The sequence below is a fragment of the Eschrichtius robustus genome, chromosome 11 (assembly GCF_028021215.1).
Source record: "Eschrichtius robustus isolate mEscRob2 chromosome 11, mEscRob2.pri, whole genome shotgun sequence".
Classification (NCBI taxonomy): Eukaryota; Metazoa; Chordata; class Mammalia; order Artiodactyla; family Eschrichtiidae; genus Eschrichtius; species Eschrichtius robustus.
Genome location: NC_090834.1, coordinates 4097419 through 4125136, shown reverse-complemented (window position 1 = coordinate 4125136; position 27718 = coordinate 4097419). Strand labels below are relative to the sequence as shown.

At 57.6% G+C, this 27718-nt stretch overlaps 1 protein-coding gene across 1 annotated transcript; it reads right to left on the bottom strand.

Moving 5' to 3' along the window:
• Nucleotides 1-8232: 8232 nt before the first annotated feature.
• ADAMTS8 (ADAM metallopeptidase with thrombospondin type 1 motif 8) lies at nucleotides 8233-26685 on the bottom strand. The gene is made up of 9 exons (XM_068555776.1): nucleotides 25918-26685; nucleotides 18235-18474; nucleotides 17297-17432; nucleotides 16595-16762; nucleotides 15524-15825; nucleotides 13359-13542; nucleotides 10836-11008; nucleotides 10531-10706; nucleotides 8233-8803 (listed from the first exon to the last, which is right to left on the bottom strand). Exons 1-9 carry the CDS (start codon nucleotides 26683-26685, stop codon nucleotides 8233-8235), a joined length of 2718 nt encoding a protein of 905 aa, XP_068411877.1.
• Between the last annotated feature and the right edge of the window lie 1033 nt (nucleotides 26686-27718).

Below are 27718 nucleotides of genomic sequence, written 5' to 3'. Positions count from 1 at the left end.
GAGGAAGGGGGCTGCCGGCCAGCCAGGAGGTGGGTTCTCACCAGGAACTGACTGTGGTTGCACCCTGGTCTCAGACTTGCAGCCTCCAGAACAGGGAGAATCAGATTCCTGTTATTTAAGCCCCTAGTCTCCGGTGCTGTGTTATGGCAGCCCACCTGATGGAGACGCACACAGCCCTGCGCCTGTTGGCTCTGGAAATCCAGGGCGAACACAGAATCCTCGCCCCCATGGAGCTTGCAGTCTAGTGGGGGGGGGGGAGAGGGAGGCATGAAATGAACACTCCTCGCAGACATATGTAGTTACTGTTACGGAAGAGAGTAACAGGGCCTCATTTAGACTACGGAAGACAGGGGAGGACTTCTGAGGACGCGACCGCCAACCTTCAACGTGAAGGATGAGTGGAGGGAGCCTGGCGTGAGCCGAGGAAAGGGCATCACAGGCTCGGGGAGGGTGCCTGTGAGGCCCCTGGGTGAGAAAGGACTTGGAGAGAAACTGACAAGACACAGTGTCACCAGAGCAGGGAGGGACGTGAAATCAGACTGGGAGCTCCGGGGGGCAGGTCGCTCGGGGACTGGCAGGTCTTGCTGAGAGGGTTACGTTTATGTGCTCAGTGCGTCGGGGGGAGCCATTAAAGGGTTTAAGTGGAGAAGTGAAATGATCCACTGTTCAGGTTTAAAAGAGAACTCTGAATAACGTGAGAATCAGATGGGAGGGGTGGGACGTGCTGTCTGTTCCGTCCCGGCTTGGGGGTCCTGAGCAGCTGGTGGACTAGAGGGAAGTGGTTCGCGTGGAGGCCAGTGCATAGGACGGGTGGCGGGGCGGGGAACAGGCACGACAGCTGGGAGAGGGTGAGTTTGAGGCCGCTGAGTCTGGTGGAGAGCTGGAAGCATATGGGCCTGTGGTTCAGGAGACAGAGCCAGCCTGCGCGGAAAGGAGGGAACACAGCAGGCCCGAGGCCGCCGTCCTTAGAGACACCTGATGGCACGGCTGGCTGGCCCTTGGCTGGTATCTGGGACCTCGGCTCTCAGGGTGTCCCCGTCACCAGTGAACCGACAAGGCTGGTTTTCCGCGCCTAGACTGTCTGCACAGACCCTGTGGTTTATGCTGGACGCCGGCTTTCCTTCTGGGAGTCTGGCATGTTGGTGTGTGTGAGGCGGAGGGCGTCCACATGAGCAGCCCCCGGATACAGCCCTGAGCTCTGAGTCTCTCCTGGGCGTCCCTGGGCTGAAACCTCACACGCATGTGGCTGCATTTTCATTGCTGGGGAAGAGCGAGCTCCATGCGGCCCCCGTGGGAGGCGGAGAGCACGGAAGCCTCACATGGATTCCTCTGGACCCGCCGGTGTCTCTGTCCCTTATGATTCGGCCGGTATCCTCACTGTGTCTCTAATAAATCTCAGCCATGAGCACAACTTGCCCTGAGTCTCGGGAGTTCTAGCGAATCTCAGAATGATGGGGTGGTCTTGGGGACCCCTGACAGTCTCAGGATTTAAATTTGGGAGTGATCAGCATGTAGGAAAAAACCGTAACCACGTGACCATACGAAATTCCCACACACACCCCCCCCCCCCCACCGCCCCGCCCCGGGAAGAGTAAGTAGGACCCTGAGGATCTCCACAAGTTAGGAGTGAGCGGGGGACAGGAACCACGAAGGAGGTGAGGACGCAGGCAGCCGGAGAGAGGAATGTCTGCAGACTTAGCAAGGTCACTGCCGGCCTTGGCCAGCAGTCCTGTGGGCAGTTGTGGGGAAAGCTGGCTTGTTAGGGGGTGAGGAGGGTGGAAGAAACAGAGAGGGACGTGGGGAGGTGTAAACATGTTGTTTGTAAGACAGAAAAAAAACTTGATCACGTGTTTTCTCATGTATTAAGTGCCTGCTGCATGACAGGCTCTAGGCCAGACGTGAGTGATGCAGTGAGCACAGGGTGTGGTCCAGACCTTGCGGAGTCTGTGGTCCAGCGGAGTGTTTGAAAAGCAAAGTGCACAAGGCCGTGCGGGTGTTGCACCTAACCCGAGGGCTTCCTTGACTAAGTGACCTTGAATCTGGGAACTGATGAATAAGTAGGAATTTGTTGAAGTCAGGGGAGTAGAAAAAGGGAAAAAGGTCATTTCAGGCAGAGGGCAGACTATATATGGGCTGAGGACCTTGAGAAGGTGGAGGGCTCTGGTTTCTAGAAGGGATTGATTCTGACCGGCGGAAATACCTCAACATGTAACAGAAAAAGGAAAAGAGGATAGGTTTTTAAAGAATAGATAGAGCTACAGGTAAGGCTTAGGACTGGCGGTAAGACACTGAGCTTTCTTGTAGGATGACTTTCATTCTCTTGTGGGGCAGGGTTTTGTTTTGTTTTGTTGCTTTCATCCCATCCCTTTTCTGAGATCTAGCACATTCAGGGGCTAGAAAAATAGAAGGGATCTTTGGTAATGTAACACAAGATGGAGAAGAGGGAGGCATTCTTTCAGCATCATAACACACCAGAGATGGGCGAGCATGGGGGAAAGGCTGCTGTCATTGTTGTTCTTGGTTCTGTCCCCATGAGGGCTTTTCCACCTTCCCTTCCTCCACCCTGAGATCTGAAGGTCAAGCTCCATAGAGCAGTGAAACCAGACAGAGTGGAATAACTGATAAATCATGTCAGGGAACAAGCACAAGGAAAGGCGTTACTCTGGGTGGGTGGTGGAGAACAGAGGGGTGGACAAGGATGACGGGGTAGGGAGTCCTGGATGCCTAGAACCTGACGTGCTGTGCCCTGGAGGACCTGGGAGATTAATTTAATAAGGTCCTGAATCTCCACTCTCCGACGGACTTGATAGTTACTGGAATATGCCTCTTGATTCTAAAATAAGGCAGAATCAGGATGTTCCTCTAGACTCGTGTCTGTAGCCTGACCTGTCAACAGTGAGACCGTGTCCCCTCTCTCCTTGTATCATGGGAGATGCAGTGTTGGGTTCTGAGTAGGTGGAGGTGAGGTCTTCCACTCACAGCAGGATCCTGAGCTTGTGAGGAGAGTGGAGAGAGTGGAAGATAATCTTGTAGAGAAGCAGCAACAGAGCCGACGAGGGAAGCCTGTTTGGGTGGCTGGTCAGAGCTTCCACTGGAGATGCCAGCTTCACGGTGGTCCCACATGCTCGGTGGTGTGGAGCCTGGTTGCCAGAGTCATGATGGCGAGCCTCAGGCAGAGGGTGGAACGGTCTTCGTGGGCTCTGCTGTGGAGCCCCAGACAGTCAGCGGGGCTAGGAAGGTGGGAATGTTGGAAGATCGAGCTTGAGGTGCTGGAACACGGACTTTAAGCACACAGGGAAAGAAGAAACAGAGGCAGAGGCAGAGAAATAAAGATGGGGACGTGTGTATGGGGGGCCGTCAAGGATCTGGGGTCCCTAGAATAAGTGTAGGGGGAGCAGTGAGAGGTCGGGAAGGATCGTAAATTGTGGTTGGGGGGCAGGATATTTAAATCTATGACTTCAGAGGTGGAGAAGTTGTGAGGAATAAATAAGCAAGTTCAGGACGTGGTCTTCGGAGGCCCACACTGACCTTCGTCATCACCGGGTCCCTCTCTTTGATCCGACATTCACACGGCTTTTCTCTCTCCTTTTAGCCTCGGATGCACCTCTCATCTCAGCTACGCTTTTTCCACTTTCTGGTCCAGCAAGGGAGACTCACAGCATCTTTTCTTACTTCTGGAGAAATTTATTCCACATGTGTCTGATTCATTTGCGTTTACAGAAACTCAACATCTCCAGTGTCTAAAAACCCTTTCAACTATTTTTTTCTTCCCTTTCTTAGAAACAGGAAGTTGTGTTTGGCTGAGGACAAACTCTTCCAGAGCCCCTGGGACTTACAAGTTGTTTGGAATGAGGAACGGTGAGGGCTGGGGAAGACTCTTCTCTCCTTTCCTGGGGCAATTGTGCATCTGCCAGGGGTAGGCTGGGCAGCTCGTGGGGATGGAAGACTAGCCAGAACTTTCCTGTCTCTTGTCGCTGAGCCCCAGGCCTGAGGGAAAGTATGTCCTAAAAGAGACAGGTGCGTTTGAAGGCTCCTGTGTTCGTCTCTTCCAGCACTAGCATCTCAGCTTAGGCTCTACTTTTGCACTGGGTCTCATCTTTCTCTTCCCAGTACTTGAGCAGGGTCTTGTTTTGGGGGGTGTGGGTTGGCTGACACTCAGTTTTAAGCCGGGAGGGCCCACTACCTCCCCAGTGGAGTATCAGAGAAGGGCCCCATGTGAAGAAGCAGGGACAGAGCTGTAACGGGGCGCACCTGTTCTGATCAGCCTGGCCGGGTTGTTGGGAAGAAGTGTTGACCTGAAAAGCAGACGGGTGCCTGGGAGGGGCTGACGTGGTGCCCGCGAGGCAGGGGCAGCAGGGGGTCGCAACCCAACTGCCCTGCTCACTCAGCGCTCCAACTTCCAGTTCCCTTTGCGAGTTATTTCGTTTTGTTTAGAACTGTTTTGTATGCAAGGTCGATCTGACCACAGTATGTCTAGTGATTACCTAGATTGAACCAGCTAAAGCATCAGCTTAGGTTGGTGCCTTCTTTCTCTCTCACATTCCGCGGGCAGCTTTCTCGAAGCTACAAGCTCAGCGGAGGACCACGGGGAAAGGTGCCGTACTAGGAGAGACCTTTCTCAGAAAGACACGCCGTCCTGCAGCCGAGGCCACCACAGGCAGTGAACCCCGGTTTGCGTGCCTCCCGGGCGTGGGTGCTACTGCCTCTCTCCCCTCCTAGGACTCACGGGCAGTGCCTGCTCAGGACCCTGGGCTGGCTGAGTGTCTAATCGACGGTGGAATTAGGGGAGGAGGGCGCTGCTGGGGATACACGTCTCTCCGCTCCGCACGGAGCAGAGCCTTGGTGGAGGAGGCCAGGTGTCGAGACAGTGATTTAGGCTTGCCTAAAATGCTGTCTTCACAGTCTTCGTCGTGCTCAGCCCATCTCGTGTTTGACTTTGGCCATGTACTTAGTAATCTAGCTTCAACTCACCCTAGAGGCGAGAGGAAGTGATGCGACTATGGCAGGAGAAATCTGGAAATCCAAGGATAGCACTACCCCGGATTCTCTTTGGTAACTTCCATGTTTCTGGTCACTCTTATGGACAAACCATTCCTAATTCCCCAACAGCCATGGGTGCGCCGCTGCTTCCCGGAGGGGCTTGGAGATCTGAGGCATAGCATACAGAGCCGAGATCGCTGTGGGCTCGGGAGCCTCCTTCCCCGCGACCAGGGGAGACTCGGACTCTGGGGGACTCAGGCCGCGTGCGAAGGCCTGGCGCACAGCAGAGGTACCACCTCACTTCACAGGCCTGAGAGTGAAGCTGTGACAAAGGCACTCTGTTTGTCTGGACCACACAGAGATATCACAACAAAGCAAAAGACAACATATTCTTAAGAACTTTCCTCTTGTTCCTGTCTTTGTTTGTTTGTTTATTTGTTTGTTTTGGTGGTGGTAGGAAGGCTTGGTAAAAATGAAGAGGGCTCCAGGGGAAAGCAAGAAGAACTAATGTTTGGATGCTAGGAAGGAGGAAAAATCCTCAGTAAGAGGGTCCACTGGCTAAAATGCCCAAACACGAAGGATCTAAAACCTAGTGGACATCATCACAGAGCAAGGTGTGGAGCTAGTGGGAAGACATTCCCATCACCTCTGGGAGAGAAGGGTGGTTTACTAAAGCGGGCCGGGGAACATGCTTTTGTAAATTCACAAAGCCCTCTGGTCAGCTACAGGAGAATAAAGGACAGAGAATAAACCCCAGACAAGGATTCACTTGTCTCGCGGACAGAGGTTGGACATGGACTTCGATGCTCATGTACCACCTTTGAAATATTTCTGGCAGGACCTCGGAGGATCCAGAGGAATGACCAAGTTACCTGCCGAGTCAGGGCCTTGTGGACTTTCGCGAGGAGGCACCACTACCATTTCTGCGAGGAACTCTAGCTGGAAGATGCAAGCTCTCAGCAGAGGAAATGCAATCTTCCCTTCTCTAGGCTAGAAGGGTGGTCGTGGTAGGCTGGGGGAAATGATGGCATGGTCTCTCTCTGCAGATCTGTTTTCTGAGTCCCTGAGCTGCAGCTGTTGAGTTTCCAGACACAAACAAGTACGTATTCTGTGAGCCTCGCTGAGCCCACACAGCAAGGAAGAGCCAAGCTGGATTCCATTCTGCTTTGCACATCAGCAGCCCTGCTGCCAGCTGAACTCCAGGGCAAACTCTGTGCCTGGTAATGATGCAGGCTCTAGGTATGGCACAGCCGGACTGGTGTGGGTGGTTAATGGGGACACACCTGGCCTTGATTATTTGGGGGAGAGTGAGAAATGGAAGGAGATGAAGGGTTGCAGGAACATACAATCAATCTCAGTAGAGCTGGTTCACAGCAAGGACAGATCTGGCTTTCCTGGTCGTCATCAACATGCCGGTGTGTGTGACTGTTTATGCTGAGGTAAGCCCGGCCTCCCACTCACTAAAAGCCGGCGGCAGTCAGGGAAAAGTGGTCAGCGGTGTCCACGGCCACCGTGCAGAGTGTGCACCACACAAAGACGACCAGCTGAGGGCACGGTAGGGGCTGAAATCCTGTTTGCCCTGCCTCTGTCCCAACGGCCTGAGTCCTCCCAGCGGGCACCTTTTCCTCATTTACACAGGGGCTCCACGTAGTATCCTCTCTGCCCAGGCCAAGTTTTACTTGAAGGGGTCTTGGGAGAAAGCTAAAGGGAAGGACAAGGGGGGTGGGGTCAGTGGTGACAGGAAAAGGGACCATGCAAATGTAGATATTTTCCTCCTTTTCCCTAGAATGTCATTTCTTGATGTTGTCTGTTCCTTTTCGCCCACTATGACCAAGGACTGAGCTCCCTCTACACCAGACCATATGGAAGTCGAGCTGGGGGCTTTGTCTGACCAGGAAGAGATGAGGTGCCGTGGAGGGAAGATGGGATTTGGGAGGCTCTCGGGCAGGTTTCAGGTGGCTAGTGGGGAAGGTCAGGCTATGTAAAAGGGCTGATTGGGACAGTTGCAATTTGCCCGGGGCAAAAGAGTTGTGAGCTGGGAATGACATTTGGCGTGGAGAGAAGGAGCTGAGGTCATTGGGATGATGTTACTTAGAAACAGGTGCGGCATTCCTCAGATGCTAGGAGAATCTTGTATCTCTGCCTGGTCAGTATGTAAATGTGAGGATGAGGACATATGCAGAGTGGAGTGGCACGGGCTTTCTCGAGAATAACGTTTTGTTACCTCAGAGCTGGAAGTTTCCACTAGAGCAGTGGTTCTCAAAGTGCGGTCCCCAAACTAGCAGCCTCCATGTCACCTGGCAACTTGTTAGAAATGTGGATTCTCAGGCCCCTGATCCGCTGAATCGGAAACTCTGGGGTGGGGCGCAGGCATCTGTGTTTCAAGCAGCCCTTTAGATGACCGTAATGCCCACTAAAGTTTGAGAACCGCTGGTCTAGATTATGCAGATAAAGACTTGCCTGAATGACCTGGATTCAGCAGACGTGAGAACTCGGGGGAGGCCTCAGAGGTGCAGGCAAGGTGCCCGCTTCCCTGGCTGTGCTCAGGGTGAGCCGACCTAGTTTTAGCCTCTGTCCTTGGGCCCTGGGTCCCCTGCCCTTTCCAAAGAAATACCGAACCAGATCAGACCACTCCATTGGCGCAAGATCACACTTTTAGTTCAGAGACACATTTGTATAAATACTTGAAATGGATCCACCCCTGCAGGTGGGAGCCTGAGAACACGGGGCTCTCCACAATCCTGCGACTCGCAGCCCTCCAGGCGATGGGTTTAATACTGAAGACACTCCTGGTCATTTCTGAAGACAGTTTGGGGTGCAGCTACAGTGCTTGCTTTGACACTCACCATCCACCCCAACTCCACATCTCTCTTTGACTAATTTTTTCCCCTCTGAGGTAGATTATTTAACGAGGGAACCAAGTAGAAACAACTTTTTTCGTTTAACTTTGTTAGTCCTTTGCAAACAGGCTGACCAAGTCTTCCTTTTGGGTCCGTAAGAGCACTCTTTACCTTTTAACCTATGCCCTCTACTTGAACCCAAGCAAGGTCCAACCCACTAGATAGTAGACTTTAGCATCTGTGGTCTGTCTCCTCTCCTCTCCTCCCCCGCATGGATTCATGCCCAGCTGCAGCAGCGGGGGGCCTGGGTAGGCAGGCCACGCCACCCCCAGACGTGGGGTCACCGTAGCGTGACCCTGGTCTGCACCCCGCGCCCCGAGTCCACGAGCATAGGCCTGGCCCGCCCGCTGGGTCACAGGGCGCACGGCTGGCTTCCGCACGGCTTGCCATCCTCCGGCTTCAGAGCCTCGTCGCAGGTGGTGGAGGCCTGGCCTCTGGGGTCGCGGCACTCCACCGCCCGCCGCTGCCAGCCGGCCCCGCAGCTGCTGGAGCACTCAGACCAGTCTCCCAGGACCCACTGCGCGTTGAGCAGGGGCTGGATGACGTTGGTCGTCGCTCTCTCTTTGCTGCTCTGTATGCTGAAGTTCACGTCATTAGGGACAAAGAAGGTATATTTGACTTTGGGGGGAAAGACCTCCCCAGGGACTGTCAGGAGTTGCACGGTCAGGGGCTCAGGCAGGGGCCAGAAGCTCTGCAGCCGCTCCAGGGAGGTGATGGAACCGCTGTACTTGAGGATGGTGCCCTTCACCAGGATGTCCTGTTCCACGGCGGAGATGGCCAGGTTTCCATTGAGCAGGTACTGCCCGTCGGCGGTCTTCAAGGCCAGGTAGTTGCCGTCGTTCTGGACCCCTGGGTGGCTCCGCTGTTTCACGTCAATGTTAGTGGCGCCAGCTGGGATGGTGACGATGTCACTGTAGCCATAACTATGACAGGAAGACACCTTTAGGACCCGTGGCTCCCCAGCCCCGTACTCAGGAAGTCAGCATGCGGGGACTGGGGGTGGGCAGACAAAAGTTTGCTAGCAAATAAGGAAGTAGTCGCCCCAAAATGCCCAGTAAATTAGCTGCTGAGGCCGACAGGAACACTTGGTACACCGGGACTTTTGCTTGGCCTGGGAGCTCTATTTCAAATGTTTGGAGTTTCGATCTCGACAATAGCACAGAGGGGAAGGCAGCCTAGAGGGGGTGAATGCTGTGCCGTTGCTGCCAAACCTGGGCTCTTGGCTGAAAAGAGATCTCAGGCACACGCAGCTCCTTGCACTGGTGTAAACTTTGCTTGGCCACTTTCATCCCAGAGCTCACACCCACGTGGAAAGATCTGATCCACACACCGATTCCAGAAGCTGACCAGGTGGACGCGTCACGCCACCTCCTAGGGTCCATCAGTTCCTGGTATTTGGTTATCGTGGCTCTAGGGCAGGAAGCAGGCAACACAGCCTGCTCCGAGGAGCCTTCTTCTGGGCGTTCCCAGCACCACGAGCGGGGCTGCCCGGGGTGCTGGGATGCTGTTTGGGGAAAATGTTCCAACTTTATTGTGGGTCTGGGGCTTTATGTGGGATGGAGAAACCTTAATTCTTACTCTTGTCTTTTGGGGTAGAAGTATTTGGCTTCGCAGGCTGGGAGGGAGGCGAAGAGGACTGAGGATGGCAGCCACTCTGCTCCTGGCTGTCCTTGCCTCGCGCCCACTGGGCGGCTGGGAAAGGACCCTGGGCCCCATGTCTGATGCCTGAGAGAGCTCTGCGAAGGGACCCAACGTCTGACTGTCCCACACCCCGTGCTTCTTTTTTCTATATCCTTTGAGTTTAAATTTGAAAAGACTCCTGAGTTGTCTGCCTTAGGCAGATTCTGTTTTCTGAGGCTGATGAGAGGAGAGAGAGCGAGGGAGCCAGCTACGGGTGCAGTGCAGCCGCAGGCGCTAGCCCTTCCTCCCCGGGAAGTGTGTGTGGGACAGGGAAAACCCGCCCGGGAATGGGTAAACCTAGGCTCACCTCTGGCCGCCATGACCTACCACTGTGACCCTAGAAGAGTCATGTAGTCTCTTTGTGCCTATGCTTCCTCATCTGTAAAAGGGGCGTAACGGTCTTGGCCCCAATAGACTTATTTGAGGAATCCGTCGAGCCCACAGAAGTGAAAGCACTTGAACAGATATAGGAGCTTTATGAACGTGTGGCTTTAAGGTGGGAGAAAGCGTCTGGAGTTCTCAGATTCATGAAGCCCTGAGGCTGCCAAGACCCCCCCTGTGGGCCCCCCGTTTCTGAAGATCCACCTGCAGAAAGGGCAGGGCCCGCCAGATTAGGGTGAAATGTCCTTCCCACAGCAGGCCTGGAAGAGCTGCTTTCTGGCAAAAGTCCCGGTTACTCAGTGCAGCTCTACTGCCAGTTGACTCAGAGAAGATACATCCCTATCCGTGTGGCCTCTGGCTGCCCTGAGAGCCGTCATCTCTGCGGGCCGGACCCTGGGCCAAGTGCTCTGCCCATCTCGTGCCTCCTCACAGCGACTCTGAGATCGAGAGGACGCCAAGTTTTATGAAGGAACTGAAGCTCAGTGCTCCGCGGGGATGGAGTCGCAGCCACAACTCAAACTTAGGCCCCTGTGACTCCAAAGCCCGGTCCGCTCGCGCAGCTAGGGACAGAACTTACGGGGAGACCCACCTGGAGGGGTTGAGGGAACCGGACACCTTCCTGCACGAGTTGCCTTTGCCGCCGCACACGCCGCATTTGTCCAGCTTCCTAGGCGAGTCCACCACGTGGTCACAGCCAGCCTTGACACACTGGCCACGGACACAGATGGCCAGAGTCTCGGGCCCGCACGGGGTGCCGTCGATCACCTGCAGCGGGGAAGCGGGGTGGGGGGGGCGGTCAGAGGGCCCAGTGAGCACTGACGCCGCCCACTCTTGGGCTCAGGCCAGGGGGCCCTCCTCCCCACCTGTGCACCTGAGTTCCAGAAGGATCCTCACCTTGGCTTCGAACACTTTGAACTCACTCCGCCCCCGGGCTCGGCAGAAGAGCTTGCAGCGGTCCCGGGGGGACACCCCTGCGTACTTGGGGACCCACTGCAGCAGGTTCCCCTCCACGTCCGTGTAATTGTAGGCATTGTACTTCTCACACTGCTGCTCCCTGAAGCTCTTCCCTAAAATGAGGGCGAGAGGGCATGGAGTTAACAGGCTGAGCTGAAGCAGGCAGGACCCCACGGGAGAAATGCCGAGATTCCGGGCACCCTTCTTCCTCCCGGACTTGACCCAACGCGAGGACACAGGTCCAGTGTCACCTGGGCCCGACTTTCCTAGACACCGACTTAAGCCCTGACTCACGGGGCAAGGAAAGGAGCAGCCAGCCTCAGCTGGGCTCTCTGGGGAAAACAGTCTTCCCGTTTGGGGAGAATATTAATTCTGCTTTACAGATGAACAAATTTAGGTGGGGACAGGGGAAGCACGGAATGACACGTGGAGTTATGTCTTTGGGCCTCTGCTGATCGTGATTTATCTTGACCTCCTTGGACACGTGGCCAAAGGCTCCCAGATGTACATCTCTAGTTCTGACCTTGCCTCTACACCCCACTTGCTATAATTCTGGGTCTCTCTGGGGGAGCTCCATTTGTAGATGCTGCCATTACCTCCAGCTCAGCGAGGCCCAACTCCATATGGTTTCTCCATATGAAGAACTGGATTTTCATTTGGTGATGCTATACCGCATTCCAGCCTGAGACCGGAACCCTGGTATCTTCTGAATATTTGCGCATCTACATCCACTATTCCCAACCTGTCATTAAGTCCTGTACTCTACTCAGGACGATCTGTGATTTTAAATGTCTCCTTCCCACTGTCAGCATCTTGGTCCACTGCTCACAAGCCAAGGCCTGTGGTTTCCTGCGAGACTTGGTGCCCAGCCTCCGACACACAGCCTGCTTCCTCTCCCGTCCTGCTGCACGCTGCCTCCAGAACAATCTGTCTGAAGTAAGACCTGGGCTTTTCCCTTCCACAATCCTGAAGTTAAACCCGCTCTTACTACTGAGGTTCTCCACGCCAGCTGCACATCTGCATGGTCTGTGGAGCTTCAAATCCCGGGTGGCCGTGCACTCCTCCTGAGATTCTGAGTCAGGACACCTGAGGCGTCTGGGCCTCTGTGTTTGGAAAAGCTTCCCAGGTGACCTGATGGGACAGCCAGCACAGAGAGCCTCCTGAGGCTATTTTAGCTTTTACGCACCCTTGGCTGGCCTGGAAACGCTGGCCCACTCTGCTCAGCCGTGCCCTGGGGGGATCATAGCCCCCATCGCAACACGTCCTCCTGCACCTCATCTCTGTCTCAGCCCTCCAGGCCCTGCTCAGCCCTGACTCCCCAAGAAGCTTCCGACCAGGCCAGGCCTCTCCTCGCTCTGGATTCCTTGTCAGTCTGGGGTCTGTGCCTCACAGATTGACCTTTAATTGCTCTGTAAAAGGGGTTTGGATCTCTAACAAGATCTGCACGTTCCCTGAGTACAGAGAACATGCTTCTTATGTCATTATAACACCTATTCCAGTTCTACCCACACAAGAGGCACCAAAACACTCACTGACTGAGATGGCTGGTCCCGGTGCACCTGAAATCACGGTATCACCTACGGTCCGTGTCTACCGCATGCCTATATCCATTCCCCTCCCCCTTCTCTCTCTCTCATTCCCCCGAGAACGCTTCACGCGTGTGCCAGGCAGACTCGCACAGCTCCAGAGCTTCGTGCCGTTACTGATCCTCCTCATCTTGCAAAACTGCAAAGCCTCCAGATTCCCTCATTAGACACCATTCCAATGCCAGTGCGCCTCTGCGCTTGGATGCGTCTCTCTGCTTGTCGTTTGCAGCCTGCCAGTACTTCCTGGGGCTGCACAAGGGGAGCTGGATGGGATGGTGGGGAAAAGACCTGCAATGATTTGCTCTCACGTCGTGTGCTGCCCCTGAGTTAATGTGTGGGCTTTCTAGCAGGCACTGGGGAGGACGTCCCCAGGAGAGGCAGAGGTGGGGTTGCTTCCCAAGAAGGGGCCGCCAGGCAGCTACCACGCTCCAAGGGGAGATGGGCAACTCTTCTCAGGGGGAACGCGCGCTAGGGTCAGATGCAGAAATCTTCCCTCCGCCCTGAGCTGGATGTTGGCTGGAAAGATATTGGAGGTTTGGCTCTGACCCTGGCTTTGGAAAGCGCCTCCATTCTGCATACAGACGAGGGTTCAGACGTTATCCTAGATGCTCGCCCCTCTGCAAAGCCCTCCCCCAGCTCTAATGAATAAGTTTGGTTGGGAGTGACACCCTCCATCTCCACATCTTGGAAGACCAGGGCAGTGTCTCTCCTTTGCCGGGCTCTTCCCGGACAGGGAGAGCTGTCCTGGGTCGCCACGGGCCGCTCTAAACCATTTATGTCTGCACCCAGGAAAGCTCTGCGCCCGGGAGAGCCCCGCACTCCTCTGGGGATCTGCTGCAGGCAACACAGCAGCTGCTCTGGCCGGTGTGGCGATTACCATCAGGGGGGCACTCCTCCGTGTGGCACGACTGGTACTTGGCTCTCCGACCCAGGCAGTATCTCCCTCCGTTCCGAGGCTCGGGGTCCTCGCACTCGCGGTGTGAAAACTGTACTCCTCCTCCGCAGGTCCGTGAACATTCTCCCCAGGGTCCCCACGGGGACCAGCCTCCATCCACCACGGCCTGCAACACACAAGGCTGCGCTGAGTGGGGAGCAGAGGGCAGGAGGCCTCCTCACCTAGTTGCGCCCGTCCCGGTGCGTGCAGTTCGGTAAACTGCGTGATTCATTTGTGCAGGGGCTGTGTGGCCCGTGCAGCCGCGGCTCCCCGATCACAGTCTGTGCTGGCCTTGCTCGCGGCTGGCCGCCTGGTGTCTACAACAGTGCCTCGCCCTTTGCAAGGTGCTCAACGGGAGTTGCTGAGTGAAACACTTATGGGAATAAGGTTGGGTCTAACGCAGCGGTTCTCCATCGGCCGGGACGCGTGGCAGTGTTCGGAGACCCTGTGGTTGTCACAGCTGGGCAGGGCGTAGGCTGCTGGCCTCGAGCGGGTGGGGGACAGGGTGCTGCTAAACATCCAGCGACGAGCACGACAGCCTCCCACGGCCAGGGCGCACGCAGCCCAGATGCCCCCGGTGCCGAGGCGGGTAGGTTCTGGTCTGAAAGACTAATCTCTAGGAGGTGCGGCCACTAGTCTACCAGCCGCCAGGTCCAGGGGTAGGATGGTGCTGGGAAATAAACTAGAGTTGCTTCCAACTTTACAACTGACCCTGAGGACAAGGCATTGCCTTGGGTGGGTTCATTAAGTTTTCAAAATGAAAATAATTTTAAAAAAGTTGCAGAAGTCATACGTGCTCATATAAAAAATGAAAAATACAGAAAGGTGTAAAAAAGAAAGTAACGCTTACAAAATACCACCACCCAGATGAAACGATTGACATGATTTTCATCAATATCCTTTTGTACCTTTGCTCTGACTATAGGATCATGAAGGTGCCAGGTTTTATTTTACACAGATATGATCCTGTCATATACATATACATATATATATATACACACACACATATGTATATATAGTATTTTATGATCTGTCTTTTCCCCTTAAACATAGGTGATAAGCATCATCCGGTGATCATTTTCTGGCCACCTTTCCCTGTACTGGGCTTGGCTGGGGTGCTGGGAAAGGTTGGATGGGCTCCCTCCCTGCCTCTCCCCTCAGGAACGTGTGAAGCACACGCCACAGGACAGGGTTGGGAGAAGCTCAGTGTCGGGGTGTGGGCTGGGAGGGGGCTGAGAATGAATCCGCGGATCCCGTCCTCGCTCAGGCTTAGAAGGAGCATGCGCTTTACCCGCCCATGCGGGCCCGCGGGCCTCAGTGCAACGGAAGCACCGCTGAGGACAGCCCTCCGGAGGGTGAGCGCACAGGCCACCCTGGTGATTCCGAGCTGGGCCGGGCCCAGGCTGCGAACCCGGTAGATGCTGTTTCAGAGATGGCTCAGTGACTCGCAGAGAAATGTGATCAGCCTCACAGTTCGGGTGTATTAAGAGCAGGGCGAAGAAGCAAATCGTTTAAAAACTCTCACTGGCATTGCCTTGCCTTTCCTTGCGCGTTTACTCTGCCAGGTTTTCTCTGCCTGGTCAGAGGTGATTCTGATTCCTCCTTCCCTCCTCCTTGAGCAAGGAGTTCCCACAATTACTCTCACTCTCCTGACCCCTAGCTATGCATTCAGCTCCGACACGGGTAGGATACGAATACTTTCCCCTCGTTCTTGATTGGATGTCCCTCCGCTGCTGTCACGCTACCTGTTTATAATAGAATTCATAACGGCTTCTGTTTGTTGAGGGCCCGCGACTGCTCTTGCGCTGGAGTGTTCCACACCTAGCACCAAGCCTCACAGGCCTTCAAGTCAGCTCCGCGGCAGCCCCAAAGGCAGAGTCCCCTGAGTGCCCGGAGCCCTGCCGACATCAGCCATCGGCTCTGAGTACGGTCTTGAGCAGCTCCCCTCGACTCTGGATAAATACGCTTTGCTTTGTCCAAAGGTGAGTGATTTTCCTCACAGTTGCCCCTGGCCCAAAGTCTCTTAGTTCATGGCTCTCAGGTGTGGTTTCCTCCTTGGAAACAGCCCTCCCCCTCCCTGTCCCCCACTCCCAGTGGCCGTCCCTCACCTTGGGCTTCTCTACTTCCTCCTGAGGCAGGCAGCTGCCATCCAAGCAGAGGCTCCCAGGCCCGCAAGGCGTCCCGTCCGCCCAGGGCAGGCTGCCGTTCTTCGTGTGGCAAAGGGGCTCGGCGCCATCCATGTGGCACCAGAGCTGGGCACAGATGTCCTGAGCAGAGGTGTTGGGGCAGTGGCGGAAGCCCAGCCCAAAGATCTGCTTGCACTGTTGGTCCAGCTCGTAGAGGGCCCTGCGGCCTGGGAGGCCTGTGGGCAGAGGCAGGGCCGAGGTAGGGGCGTCCAGGAGACAGTCTCCTGTGGAGGAAGCAGAGGAATAGGAAGAAGGGGTCCCCCCCATCACACTCGAGGCCTCCTTGACCTCCACCTACGAACCGTCAACACTCCGTCATCCACAGAAGCTCCTCCAAGTTTTGACTGTCAGTAGCAATTTTTTTTTAAGGGTTGCATTTCTTTTGGTATCCAGAAGAAATGCAACCCTTAATGCATTCAGCGTTTACCTAGGGAAGGCCAGCTAATCGTAACACTAAATCTACGTCACAGTATAATTGGGGATGTAAATGGACTCTTAAAAACCAGGCCAGGAGAAATAAAGCCAAAGTATTGATGTTGGACAATCTATTATCTTTGTATCAAGAATCAAGAACCAGTTGTGTTTTCACTGCTTTACTCAACAAGTCAGGCTGTCTTCACCAGGCACCTCGCCCCACTCCGTGCCCTCATGGAGCACTTCCTGCCTCTCTGCCATTTGCACGCTACCCTGTGATCTATCACTCCAGCCAGAAGCTCCCTTCTCCCCTCTGCACGACAAAAATTCTTCCATTCCTTCGAGCTCTGTTCGAACCCACCTCCTCCAGACAGACCTTCTCAGACTACTTCCACCTGCTCTGTGGGATAATCCAAAGGGGCTGCTGGAAGCTGGGCCAAGGAAGGGCATGCTTTGTGGAGAGGTCGGAACACTGAGCCCGGCGGGGTGGCGGGGACACAGCTCCTGAGTCTCTCCCAGGCCGAGATGCCTGCACTGCAGGTGCCGGCCGCCGGCCAGGGAGAAGCCTGGGGGACCTACCGTGCCCGCCGTCCAGGAGCTCCGTGAGGTACATGGCGCTGCAGGGGGACCAGGGCAGCGTCTTGTTCAGGTGGACGAAGAGGGGCGCCATCATGTGGTGCTTGCCCAGGGGCCCGAAGAGCCGAGCACAGGGCTTGGAGTCGTCGTGGGGCATGCTGAGGACGTGCCCTGGGGAGGACGAGACCCGCGGTCCGCCCAGCGTCTCCACTGCCCTCAGCCGTCCGCCCAGGGGGCAGAGGGCCTCTGAAGGCCTAAGCAGCGCCAGCGCCTCGAGGGACCACCCCGCCGCTCCGCTTATTCCTCAAAGACTGTTCCCGGCCCACTCTGCCTGGCTCTCCTCTCCCAGGAAGCTTTCTCAGAGCACCAGGAACACCGGGGTCCCTTTATTTTCTGCCGGGGCCTGTGCTGATTCACACCCGTCTCAGTCGTTCGCTAGTTGACCTTCCAGAATCCTGACTGCTTAGCCGGGATGCGGCCCCACGGCTCTACCTGAGCACTGGCATTTCCCTGGTGACCTCTGAGGATGGCCCCGTGCTCAGGGTGGGGATGGAGACAGCACAAGGGCAGAGTCACCCTGCCGGAACGAGGAGGGGTGGCCTCAAGAGGCGGCCGGGTCCTGGGGGCGCCGCCCTGGCTGGACTCGGGAGGGCGGGTCCTCCCGCCCAGTGCAGCAGCCCAGGCCTCCGGTGTGGCAAGCCTTACCGAGCTCGTGGGCCAGAGTGTAGGCCGCCTGCAGGCCCTCGTCCTCGATCACGGAGCAGCTCTTGCTGGGGTCACAGATGGTGCCAATGTCCGCCACGCCCAGGGTGTCACACAAGCCCTCCTTCCCGCAGAAGTTCTGCTCGCGGAGAGAGAGGGACGTGAGGACGGACACAGGATGGAAACCCTCCCCATTCCTGCGCCTCCGGAGACACAGGACACGTTTTAAGCCAAATCCCTATTTCTCCCCAAAGGCCGTTTCTCCTTCTGTGTCGGCGTGTCCTCGGGCTGCCGGGGACTCGGAAAGCTTGTGCCGGGAGGTGGGATAGCCTGGCGGGTGATTAAGGGTGTGGACCCCACAGCGAGGCGGCCGGGGCCTGACTGTGGGCGCTGCCACGGGGTGGCCGCTCTGTGCCTCGGTTTCCCCAGCTGTAAAGTGGGGCTAAAAACGCAGCACTCGCCTTGGGGTTGTGCGTGCGGCCTGGGGGGTGAGCAGGGTCTCCGCACGTGATCACACTTGCTGGCCTTCAGGAAGCCATCTGTTTAAACCACACCAGGGAGATGGGCAGGCCTACTGCCATTGGGGAAGTCTTGAGGGGACCCTGGTTACCTCCACCGGCTTTAACCCCCATTGCAGCTGGACCTCCTGTCTTAGTTCCAGCTCCACATCGCTCTCTGGGCAGTTTGAGCCCGTTTCCTCTTGTTATGACCTCAGCAGACAGCTGGTCACAAACTTCTGGAGAAGAGCCCTCACGAATTCCTCTCCTTCCCCCGCACATGCCTCATACATGTCCTCGTGACCTCCTCCTCCTGCTGGTCCGCACACGAGGCTCCTGGTGTCCAGCTGGGGCCAGCAGGGAGCCGGTCCCCGTGTCTGGGCGGCCGTGGCGCCCCTCGGCGCACCATACCACCCCGCCCCCGGTTCCCAGAGGCCCGCGGACCTGTCTGGTGAGCAGGATGGCCGTGTCGAAGTGCTCGGGGTGCCGGTCGCTGGGCTGGTTGAAGCGCCGTTGCCAGCTGCAGAAGTTGCGCAGCGTCAGCCCGCCGTTGTCGGACACCTCGGGGCCCCATCTCTCATCTTCCACGATCAGCACCTTCACCACCATCAGGTTGATGGAGTTCCTGATGCTGGGGTGCTTGTAGATGTGGGCCGCCACAGACATCAGCGTCAGGACGTGGTTCTGCAGGAAGGAGGGGTGGAGAGGGAGGGGTAGATCTGGCCACCGCCCGCCCCTGCCGTCACGTCGAGTTATGCACCCTGTGTGCTGGGCATTGGTGTATAGCATCTCGGTGAAGGCTCACAAAACCCCCGAGGCCCTGGCGTTACTTCCCTTCATTGTACATAGAAGAAAGTCACGGCTCAGTAGGTGGCCCAAGGTCCCAGACCTAGTGTGTCAACCAGCATGTGAACCCAGAACGCCTGGCTCCAGAGCTTAAGCGTTTAACATCCTGGCCAGCCACATGTGGCCATGGACATCGAAATCCATTAAAATTCAATAAAATTAAAATCCTAGCTCCTCTGCCACACCGGCCGCGTTTCAAGAGCGCCAATAGCCGTGTATAGCTCGTGGCTACTGCAGCGGACTGAGCAGACAGAACATTCCCATCATCACAGAAAGTTCTTCTCGTGGACGGCACTGGTGATTCTACCTTAACCTCAACACCGACCGTCTCCCTGCCAGCCACCCATCCCCTCTCCGCCCTCAGCCCAGGAGCAATTATCTGAGCGCTCAAGGTTAAAATCCGTCGAGAATTTTCCTGATGTCTGCTGGGGTAACCCCTACTCTTCAGGATGGGAAAACTTTGCTCTGATGATCACTCCTAACAGTAGCTCCTCTGCACCAGTCACAGACGGTACACGTGTCGCCTCATTAAATGCTCACAGTAACCCTGGGAAGTAGGGATTGTCATCCCCATTTCACGGAGGAAGTGGAAGTTCTCACAAGTTAAATAACTAGTCTAGAGCCGCGCAGCTCTTAAAGCCGGAGTGCCAGCCCAAGCGTGTCTCTCTCTGAGGTCTACACTCTTCTCAGTAAGTTTCCCAGGGCTTGGCCTCCTGGCTTCTGCCTGGACAGCCCAGAGGGTTTACTCCCCTCTGCCTGGGGTGGGAGAGAGTCGGGTGGGTCGGTGAGACCCAGGCGCTCAGGCTCCCATCGCCTCCAGTCCCACCAAGGCCAGCTGAAGGCGGTGACATCGGTGCTTGGCCTCTGCCCCAACCCTGGGCTGCCAACTGCTCCCAAGGCTTTGGGCAAGGCCAGATGGGGCTCACTCTTCTGCCTCCAGGACCTCCAGAAGGGAGTCCTCTTGGATGACTTCGCAGAACAGGAGACGAATGGGGCAGAGGCATACAGGCCTTCAGGCCGTCAGCCAGGAGTGTGGCCAGCCCTGCTCCCTGCTCTCTGCTCCCTAGGGCACCACCTCCTGTAGCCTCTCTTTCTTCCCTCCGGTGTTCTGGAAGGTGGGAGAAGAAGGAAGGAAAGGAGGGTGAAAGGCTAGAGACGGACATTCCATGGGCTGAGGCCATGTGTGGGAGTTCTAGACGAATCCCATTGTCTGTGAATGGGATCTGTCTGTTCACCTCGCAGGCAACCAGCCAGATATTTTGTAAGCCCTACAAACAGGGGTTGGCAGGTTACTTATTGTGTCAAGCGCTCCAGCTATGTTTAGGCTGATGTAAACATCTTATCAGCAAAGCTGAAACTTGGCACCAGCCCCTGGAGTCGGATTCCTGAGGGAGACAAGCAATCACATCATTATGCAACTGGGGGCGAGGGCTGAGGAGTGGCAGCTTGCTGGGGCTACTTCCTCCAGGCCTCTGCTGCGTCCGGGGTCTCCTACCCCAGGAAGGACCAGGGGCCAACTCCGGGAACTTCTTCCGAGACAACCTGAAACTCTCCTCACAGGAGGCCTTCCTTTCAGTCCCACCTTCACAATCTCAAAACTGGGGAGCTGATGTCTTACAAAGAAGGTGTGAAGATGAGAGACGCCAGATGCTCCGAAGCAGTCCCCGAAGGCTCAGGATAAGGAACTGAAGACCTAAGGTCTCAGAAGGGTCTGGTTCCCAAGCTGCCTGGCCAGACGAGCAGAGACCATGCGATGGGCACGTCCCCGATGAAAACCAGAGGTGCACACGTACAAACTGCAGCACAAAGGCCGGCCTGGGGGGCGCGTCCGGACACCGAGGTCCTTGGAGTCTCCGTGCTTGAGTTCAGGCAGCTCACAGCATCTTCTCCAGACACCGAGTAGCAACTGGGGGGCTGAGCTGGCCTGAGAGTCGTTTTCCTTCCAGGAGGTGGGTTAGACGGGAGGACGTTTGAAGGTCCTTCTGGCTGCCTTCTCAGAAGATAATTCCCATGGCAAGAGGGCTGCCAGGACAGTGTGGTCCAGAGTTTCTGCTCAAGTCCCCAGTCCCGGTCCGGCTCACCTCCGCCTCTGTCTTGCCTCACTTAACTTTTGGGGGCGGGATGCCCTGCCACCCCTGCATCGGCTCCTCTGAGGAACGGTGGCCCGGGTGCCTGTGCATCTGACAGCGCCCTGGGGGAAGGGCCACTGGGCCTGGGTGGGTGGGCGGCCGTGGGTCTGTGAGCCCCCGCTTCTCAGTGCATCTCCTGGTCCAAAAGGGCAGGCCTGACTTCCAGTCCCACAGAGAGTGGGCCCAGGAGCCAGTCAAGGAGAAGGTTAGCTCGCTTGCTCTACCGCGCCCTGTCTGTTTATACCTCCCTGTGCACCACTTGGGCGCGGGCTGCGGGCTGCAGACAACCTCCCCACAACCAGGTCGGGTAGGTCAGAGCCCAGGGCCAGCCCGGCCGGGGTGGTCACACAACCCGACTCTGGAATGGCCTGGGGATCTCCTGCCCTTGGGTCTCCCTAGGGAAAGGTGGGCACTTTTCAGGGAGCCTCCTTCTCCACTGGTGCCCCCAGGACCTGGTGGAGCGAAAAGACACTCCGCCAGCTAGGCTGGGACGTAGCCCTCTGATTCTCTGAGACACAAACAAGGAGATTCCTCCCCCGGAGCTCCCTCCCATGCAGCCAAGGCCAGCTATGGCGGGAGTCTGGGGAAGGCTGGGCCCGGGCCAAACGCACTTCCAGCAGCTCCTTCGCTCATAACGTCATCCCTGACGCTGTGGGCCCAGCGCTCTCCTCGCAGCACGCCTGGGAGAGGCAGGGAGAGGAGGGGTGGTAACATGGAAACCCTGCGGCCTCAGCAACGGGGCCATCACTCTCCCTTCTGGCATCTCTCTGGGGCCTGAGACTGCTGGGGAGGAGGGAGAAGCAAAGGGAGAGGAAAGAAGAGATGGAGAAAAGACAGGGTCCTGCACAGATGTCCTTCATCCCTCCTCGTCCTCCAAGCAGCGAGGGGCAAGGCCACCTCGCCAAAGCACGCAGTTACCAGCACCACAAGGAGTCCAGTGGATACAGTCCAGGCAGAGCAGGCTGAAAGGCAGGTCCTGTGCTGCGTGGGACAGCACAGCTGGCACAGCGCTGGCTGGCTCTGACGGCGTGGGACCGCCCTGCCCTCCTACTCTGACAAATGCATCACCCAAGGCAACTCTAGCGCCAGCCACGCTTCGCCGAGCACCTACTATGTGCCAGGCTCTGGGTCAGGTGCCTTCCGTATTTTACCATCTCCTCCAGACACTGCCAGGACATTGGTATAACTGTGCCTGTCAGGCCGGTGAGGAAATCGAGGTACAGAGAAATGGGTAACTCGCTCAAGGCCACTCATGTCTATTTCCTGTCAAAGTCTATGCTCTTCATCATGGCACTGACTGCCACCCTCTTTGCTGCTGCAAGGAAAACTGCAGCACAGCCCGAACAAAGCATGCAAGCAAGCCAGCCAGGGTGCCGCTGACATTGTCTCTGCCCAACTCCCCCTTCCCCCGGGGGGGAGGGGGAAGTGGTGAATCAAAGACGGTTGAATACTAGGGCCTTCTCTTTGGGAAATACTTCATATAATCCATCATTCTGACGGCAGCAGACCAAAGGGATGGAGAAGACTTGGTCTTTTGCCAGTGGGGGAACATACTTCACATGCATATAACGTGGCCTGTGGAGACTTGGGCACGTGTCTGTTTCTGTTATTATCCAAAACAGGACACTTTTGAGAGTGAAAGATGAGAGACTATTAATAATTATGCCAGAATGAACAGGCCTAGATGGAGGCTGTGCTGGGCGAGCCGGGGTACTTGGCCACTTCGGGTATTAGGGCTGGCGGGGGAGGCGTTTCCCCAGGGGGCAAGGGCAAGGGGAGACGAAATGGCTGTGACTTGGCCCTTCCCTGAAACCACCTGCTAGTAGCCTGAATCTTGGGACTCCTCTGGTCTTCTCTGGGGGCCCTCCCTGCTCAGCAGTGAGTTCAGAAGCTCAGCCTGCAGCTGCTGCCCTGGCAGGACAGCTTCCCAGACCAACCATGGGGCGCAGCACAGTCCCCACTCGCCCCTCTCCTGCTCCGGTTTCATCCAGGGAACAATCAGCTGCGGCCGGATGCAGATAGAGTTAAGCGTCTCTTCCGAGGTGGTCCCTCCTTTCAGAACGCCCCCTTTGTCTGAGCTCCTTAACTGTGAAGCCAGAGAGGAAGGTGGGAGACAGGTCCCCTCCTGTCGAGGGATTGACTGAACTCAAGTGTACAGAGTCTGGAAGACTCCCCTGTCGCTTAGCAGTGGGACCAGCCTTGCGCGCGGCTGATTCTTTCTCTTGGCCTCGAAGGCGGCTCCTTCTCAGGACCTGGCCTCCCACTGCGGCTGGACGTCTTTGGGCTGCTGGGTTCGGTGACGCATTCCCACAGCATGGATGATGTCGGGGGGCCAGGGCCTCAGACCCTCCTGGTGCTCAGGAGGCGGCATGGCTCAGTGAACCAGCACCGCCCTCAGGCGCTGCGAGAGCTGGCCTTTCTTCCTCCGCCCCTTCACAGGTATTTCCACCAGGCGCTGCGTGGAAACCACTCTGCAGATTGAACATGCTCAGTGGGTGGCTTCTCCACGTGGCGCTGAACTTTCCAGAAGACTCACCATGAAGCAGCCTCATCGATGTTCAGGCTAGAATCGATTACCTAGTGCAGGCGCCTCACTTCACAGGTGAGGGGGAAGGCCCTCTTCATCCTCCTCACACCCCCCCGTTGCCGGGACACCCCGAAGCTTTTTCCATCTGTATGAATGAAGTCTCCAGGAGGCCCCTCGGAGAGTTACTTGTAAAGAACTAGGCTCTATTTTGGGAGGTGGGTCTGGGAAGGCAAGGTCTCGGGGAACCGGCCCTTGACATCCACTCCTGTCTTGGCTGAGCCAGGAAGCCCAGGGAATGGAGCTGAGAAGTTCAAGTCTGTTCTGTGGCACCTCCATAGCCGGTGAGCGGTCAGAGCAGAGGGGCCAGGGGCCAGTCATAGAAACAGCTGTGTCTCAGCCCCTGCCCCACCCCAGCGCGGTGACAGCAGGATGCAGGCACTGACGTGATGAGACCAAGGGGGAGGTGGCAGGGCTGGCCCCAAGGAGAGAGGGAGCCCCCCCGCCCGCCCAGGGAGAGGACCTCAGTCTTCAAGGTGCCTGATGCCTATTGTGACACGCTCTCCTGACCCAAGGGAGCTGGCAGCTGCAGAGGTGCCAGTCTGTGAATAGTCCAGAAACCTGTGTGTGTGCAGGGGGAACAGATGGGACAGGCGTGCTCTGGGTCACCCAGCCAGGGGTCATACGAGGCTGGAAGTGCTCCTGGGTGGCTCTGCGAAGAGAAAGTCAACTCGTCTGGTGCAGCAGACCTGGGCAGGACCCAGCCCAGCCCCTGGCTTCAGTGGCTTGGGAGCCCTGGCGGCAGCAAGCACGTCTGCTTTCAGATGGCTCTGACATCCGGGGCTGCCGAGTGTGTGCTGGAGGCAAACAGACAGCATCTGAAGTGTCTGGGCGTTGAGCTGAGAGTGAGATGGTAGGAAAACGTCAGGGAGGACATTCTGGCTCTGAAGACCGAAGGCAAGTTTCTTTTTCTGCTGCTGCTCTGGTTCTTGTTGGCTTTCCCACCTCCTGGTTCTCAGGCAGCTGTCAGAAAGGAGTCGTGCATGGGAGGGGCCGAGCCCCTCAGCTCTGGGTTTGCGGTGAATGTGCTTTCTGATGGAGCCCCTGGTAGCCGGAATAGCCATCCTCACCTGAGACGGGAGAAGCCCACCGCCCTGCCGCCCTCTGGAGGACTTGCTTGCGGAAAGGAGTCAGGGAAGGCGGCTGGTGCCTCCCCCTGCTGTCATGGAAGGCAGGGAAGCAGATACTCAGTCAGTGCAGACCCACAGTCCCGGGGGCAGACCGCGCTGACGGCTCCAAGCCGCCTTCCCGTGCTCTGGGAGGACCGAATACCGGGACAGCGCCCACGGAGCCCGCAGGGCTTTAACGGCCCCGGCAGCAGCCAGCTCTTCCCATCCTTCCATCTAGAATGCATTTCCCAGTGACCGCAGAGTGAGAAGGATGGGGCGAGAAGCTGGAGGGCCGGCTGCGCCTCGTCTAGGCTATTCTGCATAGGGGATGCCAAAGCACTCGGTGCCCGCACCAGCTGGGCACAGGCCGAGCCGAGGGTAGGGTCCCAGCCAAGAGTGCCATCACCGAAGAGGCAGCAACTGAGCTGCAGCAGCGGCCAAGGTGCCTTTTTCAGGAAGCTATGACCGCTGGGCAGGTCAGTTCTTCTCCACCGCGCACGTCGCTGGTTCTGTGCCGCCCCAGGGAGGAGAAAAGCGCAGCCTCTCCTGGAACCCTTCCACTTCACGAGGTGCTGGGGTGTAGGGTGACACGCACACCTCCTGCTGATGCTGCACCTCCTTGGAATCTAGTTGGAAATGGCCTGGCGACAGGAGCTGTCGCCTGGAATCAGCTGTCCTGCCCCAGCTCAGTAGAGAGCTGTGTCTGGGCGGAGAGCAGCTCAGGCGGACCAAGGCTAGTTCTGGCTCCACCAGGAGCATTCACCAGAGGAGTTCAGATCCCCACCCCCTTCTCCTTCCCTTTTCCACTGAAGCTTCAGTTTCCCGGGCTGAGCCCCCAGGCAGAAATTCTGTTCCCCTCCCTTGTTGTGCTGATGCTGGCACTGCCAAGTTCTGCCAGGGCTGAGCGCCAGGTTGGCAAGGTGTCCGTGCCCCTGATCAGAACCAGCTGGGCACACAGAAGTTGGGCAGCCCCTTTCCAGGTTCAACTCCCTGCAAACAATGTCTTTTACTTATGGCAGCCTCAGTTCTGTAGGCAAAGGGAATCTTTCCATCCCAGCTGCCTTTCCCTGGGAGCCTCCCAGGTCTGGAGACAGTAGAGGGCGGAGAGATGGGGGTGGGGTGGATGTTCTCCCCCATGTTCACTTATCGTGTCTGTTGGGAGGGGCAGGTGTCTGGGGCGGGGGTGCTTTAAAACCCACTTTCAGTTCAGGATGTGAGGGACGGGGCTGAGCAGGGAGGCGGACGCCCAGGGCCTGCGCTCTAAGTTGGCAGGGACGCGTGGGAGGAGCAGGAGGTAGCCCAGGTGTCAGGGGTCAGGGAAGGAGTTACTGGCCTTTCTCAGAAAGGAAAGAACCTTGTCTGGGGTGAGGAACGCGAAGGGTTTCCTCAGAGGGACGGAAAGGGAAGAATCTGGAGACTCTGGGAGGTGACCGGGGTCTCCGGGTAGAGCGAGTCCTACCTGCAGGTCGGCTCCGTAGAAAGCAGCCATGGACGCGTCGGCCACCAGCAGCGTTTCCACGAAGCGAGCCTCAGACACAAACCGCTTGGTCCTGCTCGTGGCCCCCAGGGTCGGCGGCGGCTCGCTGGCGCCTTCTGTCTCCTCTTCTTTGCCCTGCTCGTCCTCCTCCTCCTCCTCCTCCTCCTCCTCCTCCTCCTCCGCCTCCTCCTGCCTCTGACCCTCTCCCTTCTCCGCCTCCCCCTCGGGCGCTCCGGGCAAGGGCTGGGCTTCGGCGGCGGCGGCGCGCCCGGGCCCCCAGCGCTGCAGGCGGTGCGGCCGGTGCAAGGAGCCCCCCGCGCCCTGAGGCTGGATGGTGAACTCCTCGCCGTCCAGCAGGAAGGAGCCGCTCAGCCCGCGGCACAGGCTGACGGCGGCCAGCGACTCGGGCTCCCCGTTCACCGTGCCCGAGAAGAAGCAGCCGCGCAGCTGCTGCTCGCGCCCGGCCGCCCCGCCGGAGCCCCCGAGGCGTTCGATCTTGAACTCGGGCGCCAGGAAGCTGGCGTCGGGCGCCAGGCGCAGCTCGAAGTCGCGGCCAAAGGCGGACAGGTGGAGCGCAAGCTCGCCCGCGCCGCCCGGCAACCGCGTGGGCACCACCAGCGCCGAGGCCGGCCCCCCGCCTGCAGGCCTGGCCGGGGCGCCGCGGGCGAGCGGCGGCGGCGGCGGCGGCAGCAGCGGCAGCAGCGGCAGCAGCAGCAGGAGCGGCGGCCACCGGGGGGCGGCGCGGGGCATGGGGGCTGCGGCTGCGGCGCGGGCGATGCAGGAAGCGGGCCCGGCGCGGGCAGGTGCTGGCGGCCCGGCCGCTGGCCCCGCGGGCGGGAGCTCGGGCGGCGGGCCGGCCGCGTGGCCGGTGGGCGCCTAGCGGCGGCGGTCCCCGGGCGGCCCCTCCGGCTGGCGCGGCCGCTGCTCCCGCGCCCTCCCGCCCAGCCGAGCGCGAGCAAGTGGCGCCCCGGCCGCGTGCGCGTCCTCCGCCCCTGCCTTCTCCCCACCCCGGGAAGCACAGAGTGGGCTGCCGAGCCCTTCGTATTTATACTTCCTTCCCGGCTTTGACATAAGAGGTTTATTTTTGATCTCTCACTATTCCCGTTTCCCCTCCCCTGGGATCAGAGAGAGAAACTGAAAAGAGGGAGCGAGAGAGGAGAGAAAAAAAAAATTGGATGAAATGTAAAACCAATCAGGAGTCAGCGGGGCTCGCTCCCCCGCCCCCCCGCCCCCCCCCCGCCCCCCTTTAAGTGTCAACTCCAACTTTTTCCCCTTCGCTTACGCGGTCCCACATTAACTCCTCCAGTGCTGGACGGGCCCCTCAACCAGCGTCCTTGGGGAGACCCCAGTCGCTCCCTCCTCTGAGGCCAAGTGCCCGGGACACATACCCCAGGGGACCCTCACACCGGTCCCAGCGACAGTGTCACTCCGGGGATCCGACTGTGCAGAAGAGAGATCTCCAGAGAAGGTTCCAGAGCTTTTCATTGTAAAGCAAAAGAGGGAGGCGAGAAAGGTCATATTAAAGTCACTCTGTCTGCTAAAAGACACGTTTTCACCCCAAGCTGCGGATCGGGGCAAGCAATACCACCGTGGTTAAGGCAACCAAGGACTTTGTGACTGCCTGGTCGGGGGCTGGGGGCAGAACCCAGCACGGGGGTAAATTACACCAGGGGAGGTGGCAGCAGGGTGGAATCACCCCGGGGCAGGTAAGCACTTGGCGAGGAGGGCACCTGAGCTCCAGGGGCTTCGTGTCTGGCCCTGAAAACTCAACTGGAACAGCGCT